At 42.6% G+C, this 20684-nt stretch overlaps 1 protein-coding gene across 1 annotated transcript in view; it reads right to left on the reverse strand.

The window, feature by feature from the left end:
- KIF13A (kinesin family member 13A) overlaps positions 1-20684 on the reverse strand; it is a 203057-nt gene that overhangs the window by 123411 nt on the left and 58962 nt on the right. The window contains exon 3 of the mRNA XM_087858074.1: positions 2500-2512. Within this exon, the coding sequence (XP_087714200.1) occupies positions 2500-2512 (13 nt within the window). The remainder of the gene's footprint in view (positions 1-2499; positions 2513-20684) is intronic.

Here is a 20684-nt window from a genome sequence, read left to right on the forward strand (position 1 = left end):
TTCCTAATTTCCACATATGAGTGACATCACATGGTATTTGTCTTTCTCGGACTTATTTTGCTTGGCATAATACTCTCTATCTCCATCCACATCATTGCAAATGGTAAGATTTCATTTTTTTGATGGCTGAGTAATATTCCATTTTGTATATCCACATCTTCTTTATCCATTCGTCAGTCAGTGGACACTTGGGCTCTTTCCATAGTTTGGCTATTGTTGGTAATGCTGTTATAAACATCAGAGTGCATATATCCCTTTGAATCTGTATTTTTGTATCCTTTGGGTAAATACCCAGTAGTGCAATGGTTGCAGGATAGTTCTATTTCTAACATTTTGAGGAATGTCCATCTGTTCTCCAGAGTGGCCGCACCAGTTTGCACTCCCACCAACAATGCAAAAGGGTTCCCCTTTCTCCGAATCCTCATCAACATCTGTTGTTTCCTGTGTTGTTAATTAGCCATTCTGACAGGTGTGAGGTAGTATCTCATCATGGTTTCGATTTGTATTTCCCTGATGCTGAGTGATGTTGAGCATCTTTTCATGTGTCTGTTGGCCATCTGTATGTCTTCTTTGGAAAAATGTCTATTCCTGTCTTCTGTCCATTTTCTAACTGGATTATTAGTTTTTTGGGTGTTGAGTTTGGTAAGTTCTTTATAGATTTTGGATACTTAACCTTCTTTCAGATATGTCATTTGCAAAAAATCACTTTTTCAAATCAATTTCATTTATGTAATCATCATTAAAAACACTTTTCCCTTTCCATCTTTGCTATCAATGCTTACAGTTTCTGCAAGAAAAGACCTTATTTATTTTAATGTCTTTTTTCAAAATATGACTCTGTTGTGTCACTTATTTCAAGATGATCTTTATACTTCTCAGATGTGCCTTACAACACACACACACACACACACACACACACACACACACACACACTGAAATGTGGTGATTTCACATTGATTTTATTTTGAAAATTTCATGATACTTCTTAGGAACTATCAATAAAACACTTAGGGAAACCACTAAGCTCTATATACTGAATAGAAAGTAACCCAGAAAATCTTTGTGTATAAAGAAATTAGTGATTTTTGAAAAATAGATTTTTATGCCCCTTTTTAATTTCAGTGCTTCTTCTTCACTAAGGAGCCATATGTCAAATTGCTTAGGATTTCACTGCCTTTTTTTGTGGGGAAAGAATGATATGTATCACAAGGTCGACAGTCTGTTCTGAAACCTCTAGGACCAACTGCAAGGGAAGAAAGAGCTACTTAGGGGAACTCATATCTTTCTGAGCAGCAGAGATACTTTTTTGGTTGCAACTTTTCAGGACTATGTCCACATCAGCCAGTGCTCAGGGAGAATCTTCTAATTCCTCAGGGTTGGCCACATGCCAGTGCTTACATTTCTATAATATCATATATTTCCTCTTTCTTAAACTATCTCATACTATTTGTTCAATATGTACCTTCTTTGCTGGAATTGAAACTCTTAATGCCAAGGACAATTCCTATATTGCCTGCAGTAAACATAAAGGATAACATTCAGCATTTTGGTGGGTTTCCACTTCTAAAAGCTAAGTTAGATTTTCCTTTACAGCCTGAGCGGCAAGTAAGCCAAATCTACTCTAGATTCCTTACCCTCCCCAGCATGTCTTACGTTCTGATCATGTAATGGGGGTTGGGGGTGATTCACCTGCCATGATTCCATCTCAGAAACCAAAGTTATAACCAGCATTATTGGTCAGGGACTGGTTGAATTTCTCCTTCCTTTTGGTACTAAGTGTCCCTTTGAAACCCAATAAAATACTCCCTGGAACAAAATCAGCCTTCAATTATTCAGGAGTTGATCACTCAGATCCCCTCCTTCTCATATTCTTTCTCCCCACCTACTCTCTGACTTAGGGGTTACTCCCTGGTAAACATGCCATTGAAGGCCGGCCAGAGTAAGAACAACTCCGGTCAGTGGACTTTGTGAGGGGCTAGACGCTCCGATGGAGCACACAGAGTTGGTGGACGGCTACAACACTATCTGAAAGTCTGGAGAACTGTCCTGATACCATCACCTCTTCTTGGTAGTTCATCTGTCTAGTCAACAATCATTCCATGATGTTACCAGTTTTGTCTCTCCATTTTCTGGGTGGTGATACTCTATCGTCCCAGCTTCTCCCCTTACTCAATGTGTAAAATAAGACACACCATTTCACTCTCTGAGCCTCACGTCATCATCAATAAAACAGAAACAGTAAGCTGACAGGTGTGCTCTGAGGACCAGAGCATTAATTCCAAGAATGCAATAATGTATGAAAGTGTTTTGCAAATGTAGAGGAGCATTCTAATTTCATGTCATTACTGACATAAATTGTTTTTTCATGGTTTAAGTTTTAATTAGAACGCCGGTTTTTCTTCTCAATGGGAGAGGTGTTCCACATGGGTTATTGTGATGCATGAAGTCCTCGATATTTGCACACTTAGTATGCATGCCAAATTCCACATCACTGCTTACCTTGGGAGGTTTCCTTATGATGGAAACAAAAATTCAGCAGCAGAAGTAGAAAGGGTTGTCAGCACAGCAGCCACATCAGAGGGAAGCAATGAAAGAGAAAAAAACATAAGGGAAACTCAGCATCTTGATAACATGATCTGAAAGGTACTCTATTTTACAAAGATGAGAAGCCAAATTCGCTTTACTGCCCAAAGTGATAAACTACTATATTTGTTTAATGGGGCACCTGGGTGGCTCAGTTGGTTAGGTGTCCAACTCTTGGTTTCAGCTCAGGTCATGATTTCCGGGTCATAGGATCAAGCCCCACAATGGGCTCTCTGCTTGGCGGGGAGTCTGCTTGAGATTCTCCCTCTCCCTCTACCCATCTGCTCCCTCTCTCGCTCTCAAATGAATAAATAAATCTTTAAGATAAATAATAAAAGCCATGGTCTCAACAATTTTTACATATTTCAACACTGAAGAGAAATTTAAGCGCAAGTTACAGCCTTCTCCCACCACCAGCCACACATGCACTTTTTTAAACTGTTATTTTTGCATGTTAATTTCTCAAAAATGACTGAAATTACCACCTGGAGAAAACTCTGAAAAGCAAACAGTTTTCAAAGTAACAAACCAGTAGGTGGACTCACACTACAAATGTTTTCCATGTATACAAAATTAAAAAGCTGAACTATGATTTTTGTGCAGTGCGATCCTATGACAGTTCGTAGCTTTCCCGATGTGGTTGTTTTTAATCAACCTCCAGTATCATCCATTCATAACATGTGAAATTATTGTGAAGTAGAAATGAGGGAATTTTTCCCGTGGCTTTATTCCGTCTTCACAAGGACTAAAATCTGGAGGATAACAAAACGGATTTTCCAGGGCAGAGGGCATGGAAATCAAAAGGTACAGGCAAAAATAGCACAGTGACCTTTCTCCAGCATTGGGCCCAACACTCTGCACAGAGCTCTGAGGGCCCTAGATAAAACCCGGAGCTCAGCAACAAGGGAAGAATGTCCATGGATTCCAAAATCAGGTAGACAACTCTACAGTTTTAAATGTACAGAAAGAAAACCATGACATTCCCATAATGATGAAGCTAAAAAATCATCTTTTTGACATTCTGTGATTGAGTTTGAAAGGATCCCTTAGGTCATTACCTCAAACAGGCACAATGGGAATGTGGGTTTTTAATCTTCAGGTTTTAGAGGGGAACCCGATCTAGAAAAACTGGTATCTCTGGCTGTCATCAAGTAAGTCTCAACATTCTGTCTACCCTTTCAAACAGGATAAACATTTATGAATGTTATAAGAAGAATGCACGAGTGCTTTTAATTCTAAGAAAGCAATGGGATCTTTGCTCGGTGCATAAACTTTCGAGGTTTCTGCCAAGAAATTTTCCTTAAGTGGAACACTGCTCTGGAAGGCATCTGTTCTGAGCAGGTACAACCATAATGAAAACATCATGCACAGTACTTTTGACTAAACCTTCTCTTATTTTACTTGCTTTGCTTTTGAAAAGCCATTTAAATCACTGCTTTATTTAACAAAGGACAGACAAGTCACTGGGGTTATAATAAGGCAATCATACAAAACAGCATGGACCAAGTTAATAAAACAAACATTCCACATTAAGGCTACGAAGAGCCGAGCAACCTAAAGGGGGTAGAGAGGACTAACAGGAATCCCAGGGATCTCTCCAGAGTTTTCGTGTGCTTCCTTTATGCCACACTGTACAGGAAGCAGCAGCAGCAGCAGCAAAGAACAGGTGCTAGTTTGTAACCAGTAGCATATTTACTTCCTGAGCTGCCCAACAATGAAGCTATCCTATCTTCACTGACGTTCCAATGTGGTCTTCCCTAGTCTTCCTAGGAAACCAATCTTATTTCAACCTTATAAACATTTTTAAAAATATATCCCTTTCACTTAAAAAGACATAATTGGGGATGGCACATAATATGCACATAATATGGGGATGGCAATATGGTTCTGCTACCTTTTTCTGTGTTTCTCAGGATTGTTTAAGAATAAATGGAGGAGCGCCTGGGTGGCTCAGTCAGTTAAGCGTCCGACTCTTGTCTCCATGTCAGGTCACGATCTCAGGGTCGTGAGATTGAGCCCCCGTCAGACTCTGCACTGGGCATGGAACCTGCTTAAGATTCTCTCTCTCCCTCTCCCTCTGTCCTTCCTCCCCTCTTCTCCCTCTCTTTAAAAAAAGAAGAAAAGAAAAGAAAAGAAGAGAAAAGAAAAGAAAAAAAGAATGGAGACTGGGGAGCATGGGAAAAAGGGAAGTCACTAAATGGACCTGCTGCTATCCAAATTCACTCATCATTTAGTTTAGAACAAAGATCTTTACTAAAGAAGGAAAAGTAAGCCACTTAGCGTACTACAACTATACCTTGTTAATTGGTAAACCTTTCCTGAGGTGTGAATTAAGAGTCAAGCAACTAAGTCATCCTAATTTAGAACTATGATTTACTACCCCAAACCCCAGAGGCTACATGACATTCTCTGGTAGTTGTGAAGAAAAATTTTTCCAATATGAGTAATACTTATACTATAACTAAATATAGTACGCTATCCCTTGGAAAAAAAACTAGTATGCTATTACAATGTAAAGATAAAAGTCTTCATACACATATATGAAAAAGGACGAATAATATAAACCATCTATCAGAAACATAACCAATATTAATATTTTCTAAAATTAAGGCCTTCATTGATTGTATCAGTAAAGTCGTATCGACAGAGAGTTTCCCCTCTCAGTAAGGTCCAGCCTACTACAGATACCGGCACGGTTCAGAAAGAGGCAAAATCCTTGGCCAAGAAAACATTCCATCAACCACAAAGAACATCCCTTCAAAAAGACCTCGCTGACCCACAGGCACAGGCTTGGCTGCTGACTCATCAGAAAGTGGAGCATTCCATGGACACTCAGGGAAAGGTCTGTGCGCCAACCACTACTCTCCACTGCCCACCTTCTCATTCATCTTCAAAAAAAGTCCTTGATTACGTGATTCCTCTGTAAATTATAATGAGATTTTTTGAGTGTGTATTCCAAAGAAATACACTGAACACAATATGTCATTTCAGAAGCCAATAAGGATATGTTTCTAGATCCCAGGATTTGGAGAAAAAAATAAGGAGGTGCGTGCCAGGCTGGCACTCAATATTCCCTCAATAAATGTTAGCCATTCTGTTTATGGTCTCTGTGTGCCAGATCACCTGAGGATCATATTCAAACCTTAAAGAGTGAAATAAAATAGAATGAGGAGGGTGGACTAGAATGTCTCCAATCTCTTCCTACTCAGGAACTGTTTCATAGTAATACATAATGTTAGAAAGCCTGATGGGAATTATTTGAACCATTTCATAATTTTGTATGGTCTATGAAGAAGGAAGTAATTTTTAAATCAAATGTACTATTTTCAAGAAGTGTATCATTTCAAAATTTTTCCTAACATTTATTATATGTGAAAATAAATTTTGACTTCTCCCCACTTTCCCCAAAAAAGAAAGAGAGAGAGAGAGAGAGAGAGAGAGAAAGAAAGAAAGAAAGAAAGAAAGAAAGAAAGAAAGAAAGAAAGAAAAGAAGAGAGAGAGAAAAGGAGAGAGAGAGAAAAGGAGAGAGGAGGTGCAGTTATACGTGGACAGTAGCTCTATTTTGCAAAATACCGAAGCTGCCTTTCTCTCTCAGGATAAGCAAGTCAATGGATCTCTTCAAGGTCACCCACACCAGGTATATTCACCACACAACCCTGTCATTTCCATGCCTTGATGCCATTTCTGTCTCCCCGGTTTGCCTGATCAAATTTCCCCACTCCCCAAGACATGGCTCAAAGCTCAATTCAACTATGTCAATTCCTCAAGCATTGTTTGAGACCACCTTGGCCTTTACCACCGCTAACAGGATACCCCAGGATCTCTACGGTCAACAAAGCAGCTTAGCACTTCCTGGCACACATCAAGTCCTGTAGCCTTCAGGAATTTTGTCTATCTTTGAATCTCATGTATCCTTAAAATTTAAACTCCCTGAAAGCAGAGGTCATGCTGCATGCTACTTCCGTTACCTCCGCCCCCAATCCCACATACTCATGCAGAACTCAAGGATTACAAGAACTCAGGACTAACGTTTTTTACATTAGTGAGCTAAACATAACCCAGATGTGAAGATTTTCTTCGAGTACCACCACAATCCCAAAATTGGGGGGCTCAACTGCTTGCATTTAATAGTAGTGAGGACTTCAGAGATCGTTAGAAAATGTTGACGGTTTCCAATGGCTTATTAAAAAAAGCTATTTCCCTAGACCAGAATTTCATATAGAGAAGTTCAATCAGATGTTAACAAAGGTCAAACCCTCAAAAGCTTCAGAGGTCAACTAAGTTCAGAAAGGCAGTTTGATAAGACTAGGAGATACATGGATACAGGACCGTAAAGATAAGGTGGATCTATACTGGGCCAGCTCTTGAAATGAGGTGTTGGTCCTTAATTTAGTAGGTAGTCCAGATATGGGAAGTTTAACAAACAAGTGAAATAGAGCAGTATAACTCGCATATTACCACAATACCCCTACATAGCTGTAGTTCGTTCCTCATGCCTCATGCTGGAAGATTTATGGGACAAGGTGTCTTCTGCCCATTATTCACACCCTATCAACTATAGTTAGCTACTCAGAGATTAGATGGCCAAAGACCCCAATGTGCATGAGCCCTAACACGAGTCAATGCTTCTGGAGACATGACGGATCAGGGTCTTCTTCTGAAACAGGAATTTCTCTTCCACGTGTTAACTACTTTATTGACTGAACATTGGAAATTGCCACAACCTCTCTCTGAAAGACACACAGCTAAATGACATCTGACTCCTAGAGATGAGTCCAAGGACATATATTTCACGAAGTCCCTGATCACCCCCTTCCACTCTCACATGGAGAACAAAACAGAGTTGCCTCAGTTGTCCCAGTACTCTGTTAACCAGCAAGTATTGATTGAGGACTGACTCCTATGCTGCAAAGTATAGGTGCTTTGAGGGATACTCAGGGGAAAGAGGCATGCTCTCGGATCTCAAGAAGGTTTACCCCTTGTGAGAGAGACAGATACATACGTGCATAACTGACTCTAAGTGGACTGTAATTAAGTGTCACGGCACAGATAGGAACAAAGCTCTATTCGGTTAACAAATATTTAACACCCACTGTGTGCTACTTTGTTATAGAACAAAAATAAAGCAGATATGTTGTCTTTCAAACAATAAATGGAAATTATATACACATATTACAACACAATGTGATGGGCACAGCCACCACCCCAAAAAGCACAAGGTCAGCTGAAAAAGACGGGAAGGTTCGCAGAAGAGAAAACCCCTAAGAATAACTGAGAAGGCTAAAGACAGCCACCAGCCTGACAAGGCGAAACGGTGGCATCCCAGAGGGGGAACTGTAGGTGCAGAAAGCATCAGAGCACATGGCCCACTTGAAGACCAGAGAACCGTTGGATTGTTCTGTTGCCAGGCTGAGCAGTTTGGCCACACACAGAGACGCTGGGACACAGGATGCCACAGGATTGGGGTTTTGTCAAATAGGTGGGCATAAAGGTTCCTGTGCAACCAGGATTTCCTGACTGCAGTTTGAAGAGAAGTTTATATGCCTGACTACCAACAAGTTAATATATCCATACATTTAAAACATATAAGAAGCACGTCTATGAATTATAAAAGCAGAAGGGGCTATATACGCATTTTGAAGAGCCTTTGAAACCTATCACAAGAAGAATGTAAATGTCAAAAACATTAAATTCCATGACAAAGCCTGGTTGGAAAGCTTTAAAAATGAGTTAGTGGATTATAAAGCTCACAGGAAGCTACAGCAACACTTTCAGAACACACAAAGAAACCGATCCATTCAAGGGAAGTGTTACCAATCACAGCAGACTTTTAACACCAATATATCTGGTTAGCTTTGGAAGAGCATGTCTTCTAGAATCTATTGGGTTTAAGATATATGTTTAATATCATTTTTCAGTTGTGTTTTTCTTAATCCCCTATTCCTATAAGACTTTGATTGTTCCACCTATGCATTTTGCTAGCTATGGTGCTTTTCAAGACCACAAATCCTGGCCGTTGGTGAGACACTGCTATGACTCAGTGGGACGACCCAATAGGGCCCAGGTTGAGTGGGGAAGGATATAAAGTCAAGAGGAGGATGACAGGGAGAACACAGAGAGGTGAGAAACCCGTGGTCTGGGTAAAGTTAAAGAGCAAAGATACTGGAGGGGTGAGAAGAGAAGATGTGACAGTCAAAGAGCGAGATGTAGTGTATCAGGGGTAGAGTGTATCAGGGTGTTAAACTCTGACCGGGTCATGGCAGCACACCTGTGAAATGGAATGGCCCTCATTGGGGAGCCTGGCTGGCTCGGTCGATAGAGCATGTGACTCTTGATCTTGGGATTGTGAGTTCAAGCCATATGGTTCATGGTATCGATTAGAGCCCTGTCTGTGCCAAGGTCATAAATATATAGGAGAATCTCAAAGGAGAAATGACTTTTATGTGCAGCAAAGGAATGGCATAGCAGGGTGGTGTTAGAAGGTGTTAGAAGGCTGCAAACTACCACTTCCCTCGGGAAGGCAGGAAACTGAGCACCCCCGGATTAGGCTATGAATCAAGCCACAAAAAGCATAGGTAGATGCGTTGGGAGCAAATCTTAGGCAAGGAACAACTGAAACAGAGTTGGAGAGCACAGGTTATGTTCAGGGAGTAGCAGGTAGGCCGAGGTAATGGAGAGCAATAAAGGAGAAATAAGACACAATGACCCAAGTGCACAGAGCACTGGGGGCCATGCTGACGTTGGCTTTTTTTCCGGAAGCAACTGCCACGGATGGTTTGTGCAATGAGACTAACACGGCCAGATGTGTTTTAGGAGGGGGTGATGGAGGCCACATCAGAGAGGTCAGCAGAGAGATACATACTGACGACTCTCTGAGGGGCACCAACCACAGTGCAAGCTGGTACCACTGCAAAGGCAAGAGAAACAGTAGAAGGGAAAGGAGGGAACAAAAGACATTTTGAAGGAGGACCCTGTAAGACCCGCTGACTGGCACGCCCCACCCGCCCAGCCTCCCCACCATGACTGCAAGGATGGAGCCCACTGCTGGGTGCTGGGCACTGCCTGCACACAGTACTTCCGTCTCAGACCTTAAGGCTGACCTGAGGAGAAGAAAGGAAGCTAAAACGGCTTTAATAAGTATCTTAATGTTTAATACGTTGTGAGTTAAAAATTTTAATTCCAAATGCATTTGTAATAAAATCCCAATAATCCGAATATTCCTTTAGAGAAAACTGCTTCTTTTAAAAAAGTATCAGTCCTCTTAACCTGCTTTCATTTGCCATAAAACTCAAAAAGAAAAACAATTTTGTACTGGAATGGAAAGACTTGTGGTTTGATTTTTTTCTTCTTGGTATATTTGCACTACATCCTTATGGAATGACTACATGGAATTTTTCTTTCTTTTAAGTTTTATTTTTAAGTAATCTCTACAACCAAGACAGGGCTCAAACTTACAACCCTGAGATCAAGAGTCACACGCTCTACCAACTGAGCCAGCCCCGAGCCCCTGGAATTCCTATAAGTAAAACAGGATTGTGGTAAAGGGTCAGGACTGGGAGCCAGACAACTCCAGCTCTGCCACCATCTGTCTATGCTGACGTTGGGCAAGTTTATTCAAACCCTTTGAGTCTCAGTTTCTGTGTCTATAAAATGGGTATAGAAGAGCACTCCCTCAGGACTAATGAAGGATGATATGCAGCCGCAAGGCTAACATTACCCACCATTAGCACACAGTCATCGCTCAATAAATGTTAGGTGCTAGCGCTGTTGTTACAATGAACAGCCCTCCAGGATGATACGTGCAAAATGCCAACATAGCTCAAACTCCATTTCATCTAGCAAAAAAGTTACTGAGAGCTGAAGAATGAGCGCACTTTTTTTTTTTTTTTGGGTGACAGAAAAAATTCATGATGTTAAAAATAACACTCTTCAGACAGGGAGAGCAGAAGGTTGATAACTGTTAGAACACAACTAATAGGGGCGCCTGGGTGGCTGAGTCGTTAAGCGTCTGCCTTCAGCTCAGGGCGTGATCCCGGCGTTCTGGGATTGAGCCCTGTATCAGGCTCCTCTGCTAACAGCCTGCTTCTTCCTCTCCCACTCCCCCTGCTTGTGTTCCCTCTCTCGCGGGCTGTCTCTATCTCTGTCGAATAAATAAATAAAATCTTAAAAAAAAAAAAAAGAACACAACTAATGGATACATGGATGTTGTTACTCTTTTTAAAAAGTTCAAAATGTTTTCAGTGTTCAGAAATGCGTTTTAGAGAAAAAAGAATCCTTAAGCATTAAATCGAATACAACATGTACTGAGTCCGAGACGTCTCTGCTGGGGAGAGAATGACTGGGAGCGTTGGCAGCAGTGAGGACCAGCGCTACCAGCTCCAGGCCGGAGGGGACCCCAGGCTCTGCAAGGCGCCCTGCCGTTCTGTTTACTTCGGTGATGACAGACCCCAAGGGATGCATACTACCAATGCCACAGTGATTTGTGCCTGTGATGTCACTTCTAAAACAGGACTGTATCCCTTAAGGAAAAAAAAAGTTTTGTTTTTTTAAAAAAAGGATGTATAATAAAGGAAGGGAAAGAATGGGGAAAAAATAATAAAACCTTGGAAATAATTAGATAACCATGTGTAAAGCTGCACACTTTCATAAGAACTAAACTATATTAATTTTTCTAGACCGAATCAAGAGCAGGTGTGTAAGCGCAAACACTGGAGTGCACTTCATCAAGCTGATCACACCCGACGCCTGTCCCGGGACTGCTGCCCTGAACTACAGGGTGAATACAACTCCCGTGACCGCTGGTAAAGTGGTCACAGGAATAATGAGGTGAATTTTTAAGAGCATCTTTATTTAAAAAATGACCTCGTATTTAAAAACTTGACATTTATTTTCTCAGTCTATTAAGTAATGGTTATGCAGCATGCCACTCGCTGAAGGACCTAGAAGTACTGTTTAAGGACTGGAAAACTGGCAATAAAAGGGCAGAGGTCAGCAGGAGAACCAGAACCCAGGGGGACAGATTTGGTTCCCTTTCCTAAGACGGCAACTTGAATTTTCAAGTGAGTACCAGAGCGGACTCCCGCTACCAATGTAAGACGCACCCTAGAGGCCAGGAGGAATATTTACAGCTCACTACTGCAGTCCACTGAAATAACTGTGAGACAAGGGGATTTAAAACAAAACCAAACAAAAACTGCCATTCTGTCAGTCATCATCAAAAATATTTTCTGCAATAAAGACGTATCAACTTTATAACAGAAGTAATAAACTTCTGAAATAGAGTAATAGCAAAACCTTACAACTGCTACAGGAGGTTTCCTAATCAATTCAGGTCTTATAAAATTAGTGGTATTATTTTAAAATTCTGATGATTCCAAAAAATGTTTTAGGGTTGCAAGAGTGTACAAATATAATACAATAAAATGCTATATTTTTAAATCATTGTTTTCTTTCTGCACTATTGTGTACAATCTGTCTGCTACCTAGCAAGATGTGACTTTTAACGATATAGACCATACCATTTCCACTCCTGTAGCAGGAAGACATGCAGTGGGGACCCTCTACTTGGAACTGACTAAAGCCCCTGGTGTGCATCAAATGGCTTGCAAAATAATTCGTATTCAGCGCAGTCTGGTTAAAGGACCAAATCAACCAGCCAATGGGTTACCAACCTCTCCTAATACCAGGTTCATCTCTGCTGTAACACTAGTCACTGTAAATATGCTTCTAATAAAAATTTTGTTGGCTAAAATTATTTATTTATTTATGTGACAGAGAGACAGCCAGCGAGAGAGGGAACACAGCAGAGGAGTGGGAGAGGAAGAAGCTGGCTCCCAGCGGAGGAGCCCGATGTGGGACTCGATCCTGGAATGCCGGGATCACGCCCTGAGCCAAAGGCAGATGCTTAACGACTGCGCTACCCAGGCGCCCCTAAAATTATTATTTTTTTAATAAACAAAATTAAGGGCATTCAAAAGTTGAGTCTAAAATCTAAAAACCCCAACCTCAGAGGAGGGGAGAGGGCTAGGGTTTGAACCAATCACCAATGGGCAGTGATGAATCAATCCTGCCCTCATCAATCATAAAGAACCTTCGTAAAATCCTCACAGGTGGGGTTCAGAGAGCTGCAGGTGCTGGGAGAGCAGCATATCCAGAGCAGGCACGAAGATGTGCGCCCCTTCCCATGCACCTTGCGCCATGCAGCTCTTCCATCCGGCCCTTTGTGCTGTATCAGGATAACAGTAATAAACATAAGAAACTGATAACCTCGTAAATAGACCACTTTCCTGAGTTCTATGAGCCCCATAGCGAATTATCAAACCTGAGGAGGGGGCTGTGGGAAGCTCAGTCATTCAGAAGTGCAGGTGACAGCCCAGGACTCACACTGGCATCTGAGGTGGGGACGGAGGAGGGCAGTCTAGTCGGACTGAGACCCTAACCTGGGGCATCTGACAATGACTCCAGGTAGACAGGTGTCAGAACTGAACGGAATTGTAGGACAGCACGCTGGTGCCCCTAAGAACAGACAACTGGTTGGCGTGGGGAAACCCTTCTGCACCTGGTGTCCAGAAGTATTGAGAACAGAGTAGCAACACACAGCTGATTCCTTTCTCGTGGTTACTACCTGGGCCAGTCGGGAAGTATCTTCCAGCCCCGTGCTCGGCACAGTGCAGTCAGAGGGTGGGTGGTGGTCCATGAACTGTTACCAGTCCTGAAGGAGTTAAGAATCTCCTCCAAGTTCCTGGCCATTCTCTGCCTCCTTTAGAGGTAAAATGCCAGGATGCCGTCCCTCCTCCAACACTTACAAAAGCATCTGTCTCTGATGGGTTGGAATTAAAAAGGAAAAAGAAAAAAGTCTTTTGGAAGTCTTTTTTTTTTTTTTTCATTGCTGCCCAGAGGCCAAACAGAAGTTTCAGAAGTAAGTTTCATTTCTAAATAATCAACCAGTTACTAACAAAAAGATTACAATAAAATGCAAACCTTGAGGTGAGTACACAAATACATCCACTGTAGTTATTAATCCAACACAACGATGTTCCTATGGTCTATATAGATCTCCAAAATTAAAATGGGTGCACAAAGCAATGGAAAGTTGTACAAGTGATACCTGATTTCTGGTCATCGCTATCATCAATAACAGCATCCCTGCCTTTTTTCCCTAATATTGTCAAGGAGAGTCACAACTGACTTGTTCCTCCTAACAAAACGCAGCCAACTACAGCTGTGGGCCAAGGCCTCTGGGAAACCCCTGGGCAGGGGCGCCTCTGCAGGGCACTCTTCACAGAGCTCCTGCCCTTCCCTCAGCACCATAGCTGCAATTCCCAATGGGGCAAAACCTGGCAAGAACTCACACTAGATTAACCAAAACAAAACCAAGCAGAGAAAACATGGCTCTTGGGCAATTTTCTTGCCGTGTCTTCAAAAGTATCATGCAGTGAGGCTTTCAGAAAAAAAAAAAAAATGCAGCACAAAGCACCAATCCTTAACATCAAGAAGTAAGCACCTCCGTGCGGCCATTCTCTGTCTGTCCACTACTAACAGACTTGACCCCAGATAAGATGCTGCTTGAAATAAACATCCATTTAACTATCTGGACTTACTCTTATTTCCAAGATTAAGTCTCCGTTATGCGAGTTTGTACCCTGAGAGCACACTCTTATGAGAGCATGAGTATGATCACTGAAAATTTCTACATTAGGGAGTCAGAGCCAAACATCGTGCTACATGCAACAGCTTCACAAAAGCAGGGATATTAGCTGAATAATCCTAGTGGGACAAACAACAACAGGTTATGAGTCCAGTCCAGTGTGGTTGTCAGCAGCAGGGATGCAGAATCAGGGGTCCCATTCTTTGTCCCCACCACTTTCCACTTGGATGTGGGGGGCTAAACCGTTTGTTGCACCTATAATCTCCTTCTTTCCACCTGCCATAGAAATAGCTGTCATTGCTGACAACAGATGCTGGTGGACTTCGAGAACCTAAAGGACCCACCACCTTGAGGGCTGTGGGACCAAGACACCCCTGACTCAGCAGCTCACGGACACTGTAAGATATCTGGGCAGGACCACTTAATTTCAAAGTCACACTGGGTCAAACCACGAAGACATGAAAATTACAATTCCAAGAACTCCCATCTCTGACACGAAAAAGGTTTTAGGAGGCAGGACGGCATCCCTCATCCCTATCTACAATACAGACATGGGAGCTGCTTATGAGCCCCTGGCAATAATGTGTTCATGACAAAATCCATACCAGTGGCAAGCATTCATGGCAATGTGATTCTATTAGGACGTGTGAAGGGTTTTTTCACCCTTCGTCATGGACAGTAAACTAAAGCCCATATATACCTAAAAGCATTTAAGGCAGGATCCACGGATTGATTTTACATTATATTCAACCTCAGCACTACAAAGAAATGAGCTATCAAGCCACAAAAAGACATGGAGGAAACTTAAATGCATATTACTGAGGGAAAGAATCCAATCTGAAAAGGCTACATGGTGAATGATTTCAACTCCATGACATTCTGGAAAAGGCAAAGCTATGGAGACAGTGAAAAGATCAGTGGTTGCCATGGGTTTCTGGGGTAGGGGAAGAGGGGACAGACAGAGCATAGGATTTCGGGGGCAGTGACAATATTCTGAATGATAGGATGATGGATATATGTCATTATACATTAGTCCAAAGCCACAGTGTACAACAACAAGAGTGAACCTTATACTAACTATAAACTTCAGGTGATTACGATGTGTCAATGTAGGTTCATCAATTGTAACAAATGTACCACTCTCGGGCAGGACGTTGATGGGGGCAAGGGAGCTATGCATGAGTTGAGGCAAGGGGTATATGGGAAATCTCTGCCTTTCTCTCAACTTTGCTGTGAACCTAAAATAGCTCTTAAAATTTTTCTGATTAAAAATCTTTTTTTTTTTTTTTTTTGCCCAAGCCAAAACAAACACCTAACCACATTGCATGTGTAACCTCCCTGTATGCAGTGCCTGTCACCATCCCAGAGCAGAACTGGCTACAGACAAAGTCTGAGAATGACTGACGGTTTCAGATTGCTAAAATAAGGTTGCAATCATGCTACAAAGTCCCTGAGGACAGCTACCCAGGCTGGATCATTTTTATCACCCCCATACTACTTAACAGCATTTTCTTTGCATGTACTATTTACATGGCTGAAAACAAACAAATCTCTTACCCATTAGGCAAAGTCACATCATGGACCTAATGAACATCATTATGGTGGAATCATTGAGAATTAAATGCTCTCCTCAAATTATAAAGGAAATCTGATTACCTGTGGAAGATGCTGAGAGATTCAAAACAACAGGAAAGTGCTCGCTTCCGCAGCATGTATACGAAACAATAGGTAAGTCCGAGTAAACTGACAGGTGAAGAAAATGTCTTTAGTCTAACTGAGATTCCAAGATATGAACAAGAGGCATCAAGTTTAGCAGATCCTCCCCCTAATATAACACTGAGAATTATGAGTAAATGAGCAACAACAGTATGGCATTAGCAACTTAGTTCTCTCCTTCAAAGGCATCAAGAAGAAAGGGGGAAATCTGTTCATCTGTTACACAGACTAAACTCATAATCTCAGTTGGAACGAGTTATTAACAAAGCCACTATTATTAATCCAACCCCTGAATGGGTCAGATCAAACTCAAATAGAAACACAAATTTTCTATAGCTGGACGCTATACCCATCACTTCACGGGGCTGCCACTGGGCTTGGTAAGGATGTCCCCAAGGCCACCAGAGACTGATTCCAGAATACTTTGCTCATGTATTTTATGGGGAGAGGTGAACAAAAGTTACTGGGCATCTGTCCATTACACACGGTTCTCACCACCTTATTGGATTCACTCAATCCTCACCAGCACGTGAGGTTGAATTGATTGGCCCCATACCCACATGACTGAACTGCCCACGAGACTAAATCAAGGGCAAAGCTAGGATTAAGACCTAGTTCTGGATCTTTTTTGGTAGATTCTTTCAACCCTACATCTAACCTTCAACCAGAATGTTCTTTAGGAAATAAATTTCCTGGAGTGCCAGGGTGGCTCAGTCGGATAAGCAGCCGACTCTTGTTTTCGGCTCAGGTCATGATCTCGCAGTCAAGGGACTGAGCCCTAACTCGGGCTCTGAGCTCTGTGCAGAGTCAGATTCTCTCTGTCCCTCTCCCTCTGCCCTTCCAGCTCATGCTCTCAAATAAATAAATCTTTAAAATAAAATAAAATAAAGTAAAATAAAATAATAAAATAAATAAAATAATAAAATAAAATAAAATAAAATAAAATAAAATAAAATAAAATAAAACTCCCTGCCATTCTTCTGGTTTCACATCCTACGACTCCTATTGTACTTGGATGAAATACCAAATTCCTTACTGTCGTCTGTAAGATTCGACCTCTGTTCACTTTGCATAGCTTCCGCTTCCCTCTTTCTGCCCACTGAGAACTCGTAAAACTCCCTCCTGCCTCACAGTCGTCACACAAGCTACTCTCTGTGCCAGGAATGTTCTTGCTCATGCATGACACAAATGTCACCTCCCCAGAAAGGCTGTCCCTGACCTCCCTGACTCACACTCCCCTGGTACTCACGTAGGCACCGCAGGGCACCCGTCCACTTCAAGGTAAGCTACAACGGGGCTGCACCTGCGCCTCACAACCGTCTACCCCATGCCTGACACGTGCTGGGCGTGGGGTCTGGTCAGAGACACCATCTCCTGCCCACTCCGACTGCCCCCAGGCAGAGGCTGGGTCACGCTTTCCTGGTTCTTTCCTGTCTGGTCTGCATCGAGCTCGATATGCAGAAGAGCATAAAGGTTTATGGAAGAAACAAACACATGCATAAAAAATCATCTCGGAACTCTCTACCAAGAAAGAATGCAGACGCTCACAAGGCCACTGATGACAGCCACACTGAACGCGTGGCCTGGTTGTACAGGAATAACCGGGTACTTCTCTTTTACTACTGCAGAAAGTGATCATTTTATTTTAGCTAACCACAAATTTGAAAGTCCTCTTAATAAGGATGTGTTTACTGGCTTATTTATTGGGTTACTCAATAGCTCTGCAAATAGCAGGTATTGAGTAGGAAAGCGAATTCCCAACTGTGGGCCTCAGTGGGCATGCATGTCAGATGAACTGGCGGGACTGCACGTTCTGGGGGCTGCGTTTCTAAAGGGGCGAGGCATCACTCAGAGAAGAAAGCATTCGTATCCCAGGGCACCTGCACCAGAAGCTCCCTCTCCCGGCCTGGCCTGCGCTCCCTGGGGCTGGCTCCCCCCTCAGGGAGCCTTCCTAAGCCCCCACGTGAGTGTGGCTGCGGCCCTGCACCACCTCCACTCACTTGGCCCTCTCACTCTGTCTAGAGCACTCTGCCCTACTGCCTCCACGGCACCGGTGACCATCTGAAACCACCTCGTGAATCTCCTTGCTTCCTCACCTACAGATCCTCTCTCCCTGCATCTACTAGTTATAAGGTCCAAGGAAATAGTGGCTTTGTCTATCTCATTCCCCGTCAGCTCCCAGTGCCAAGACCACAGTCAGGCATACAACCAAATAATATATATCTGTTAAGTAAGTGATGAATACGTGAGGTCCTTGCTCACATCACCAGGTTACTAGAAACATTTGGGACAATGGTGATGTTTCCCTGAATGACTCTACTCTTTGGTGTTTAAGTTCCAACCAGATATAGATGCCATGCTGTGTTTTCACAAATGTTTAATGGGGGAATTTTTCAAACACAAAGGGAGAGGGAAAGGAATAATACAACATCACGTAACATCACACCTTGTCCCGTCACATAACAATATAACACAACGAGTCCATCTTTGACAGTTATCAGTGTGTGGCCAGTCCTGAGATACGGCTGTAAGAGAATTTCGAAAGTTACATTAACGTCCAAGCCAAGGTGGATTCATATTCACTTTGGAAAAGCAATCAGTAGATTATAAATTTCCAAAGGGCTCACTACATTTTACATGGTACTAAGAACAGGAAGCTCTCCCTTTCCCAAGGGCTTTGATCCTCCTGTATCCAGAAGAAACCCTCTGAGCACCAGAAATAGATGTTCCACAGCCCCCCGGGGTTGGCCACATCTCCACTCCTGACGCAGCATCTTGGGGCTGCTTTACTCATTCCAATGCCACCTCCATTAGCTAGCTTTGTAGCACAGAGCAGACAGGACAGCAACCATGTAAGGTTGTGAAGGGAAGCAACAGCAGGACACAGCCTTCTGACAGCCAGGCACTGCGACAAGAGACGGGAAGCCGGGAGCAGCCAAGCTCCTTTCACCACGTGGAAGATAATGGATGTTCACGGTCACGCCCAGCAGCCTCTGGCCTCTGCTTCAGACAGAGGGGGAAATGGGGCAAAGGAGTCAAGCTCTGGTGCTTGAAAGAATAAGCTCCAACTATCTGAAAAGTTAACTTACATTAAAATTAAAACTCATGGATGAAAAAACACCTCCAGCAGACAGAACTGAAAAAAATTGTTCGGTTAAGATTCTAGCCAATTTTCAATTGTTTGGGATTGAGTTTCCCCAGTTTTTGTTTCAGTATTTTGGTAGGGAAGGTATAATTACATGTAGTTTCGTTCAGTCTCTGTCTCTATTATATGTTCGAGGCCCAGAGATCACAGACCAGTGACCAACAGAAGAAAACACACTCCCAGCAGGGCAAATCCTGTATATCTAACATGCTCACACCAGCAGGCCTTACACCTCATAAAACACATCTTCTTAAAACACACAACAACAACAACAATAAATCAGTGTTCCGCTTTACTTCTCCCTACTTACCAAAAAAGGAGGGGAGGGACAGAGAAGGAAGGAAGGATACTTGTTTGTTCTACAATCACTGGGAAAAACAATCTTTTTTTTTTTTTTTTTTAAGATTTTACTTATTTATTTGAGAGACAGAGAGCATGAGGGGGGGACAGAGGAAGAGGGAGAAGCAGGCTCCCTGCTGCAGGGGACCTGACCCACGGCTCGATCCCAGGACCCTGAGATCATGACCTGAGCTGAAGGCAGATGCTTAACCAACTGAGCCACCCAGGCACCCCAGAAAAATGATTTTCATTACTATTTTTATACACAAAATCTTTCTCCGCCTGGAGGCATTCACAAAAATATTATCTTGGTCTGGGCCCTTTTTGTTACTCCCCTACTTTTGTGGAATATAGTTCCAAGGGCAATGAATATCCTTTAAAACCTGAGATCTTATTCTCCCTGTCAATTTACAAAACGACTTCACTCTACTCTCATTCACACACACACAGAACTATTTGGCCTATATATTCTAAATCGAAAGTGAAATGAAAATAAGTTTGCCCTTAAAAGTTCACATCCTCACTCAAGGTTACTGGACATCTTAAGCTACCAGAAAATCCCACAGCAATCCTGACATCATCTAGGTAGACAGAACAGTGTAAACAGTGGAGAATATAATAAAGATGCCTTTCCCAAAGAGTATTCAGAGAAAGATTATTACTGCAAGATCCACTAGGGGAAGGGGAGAATTCTATAATCAAAGGTGTTTTTGAACTCCTGCCTCTACTAGCTCCCCATTTAAATATTCACGAAGCAGGACAATGTGTCAAAGGATCTCAGAAGTCCTGCAGCAAAGAAACTGATTTAACTTAATTTTACTGCAGAATCATTCATCCCTATGTGACAACCACTAAAGGCTCGCTGGGGACAAAGCACCAGCTGACACCCTGCAAACTCCCCCCTACCCCCCACTCCTGGGTGGGACACATGTGACATTCCTCCAGGAAGCTCCCAACTGTCTTAATGTTAATTCCTTGCTAGAAGGAAAAACTACCTTAACTAGACAAAGGCAAGGTCTCCAGTACCCTGTGAGTCTTTAACATATGAAAATCCTTTTGAAACCTCCCTTTTCCTTACCTCCCCCAGCTCCCAAGTATATAATCAGCCACCCCTCACAACCCCGGGGCAGCAGCTCTTTCTGCCCACGGGGGTGCTGTCCCGGAGCTTTCATAAAACCATCTTTTTGCACCAAAGACGTCTCAAGAACTCCTTCGTGGTCGTCACCCCACCAACCTCACCTACATTCCAAAACT

Source organism: Ursus americanus, chromosome 32 (genome assembly GCF_024610735.1).
Source record: "Ursus americanus isolate L20-20 chromosome 32, mUrsAme1.1.p, whole genome shotgun sequence".
Lineage (NCBI taxonomy): Eukaryota > Metazoa > Chordata > Mammalia > Carnivora > Ursidae > Ursus > Ursus americanus.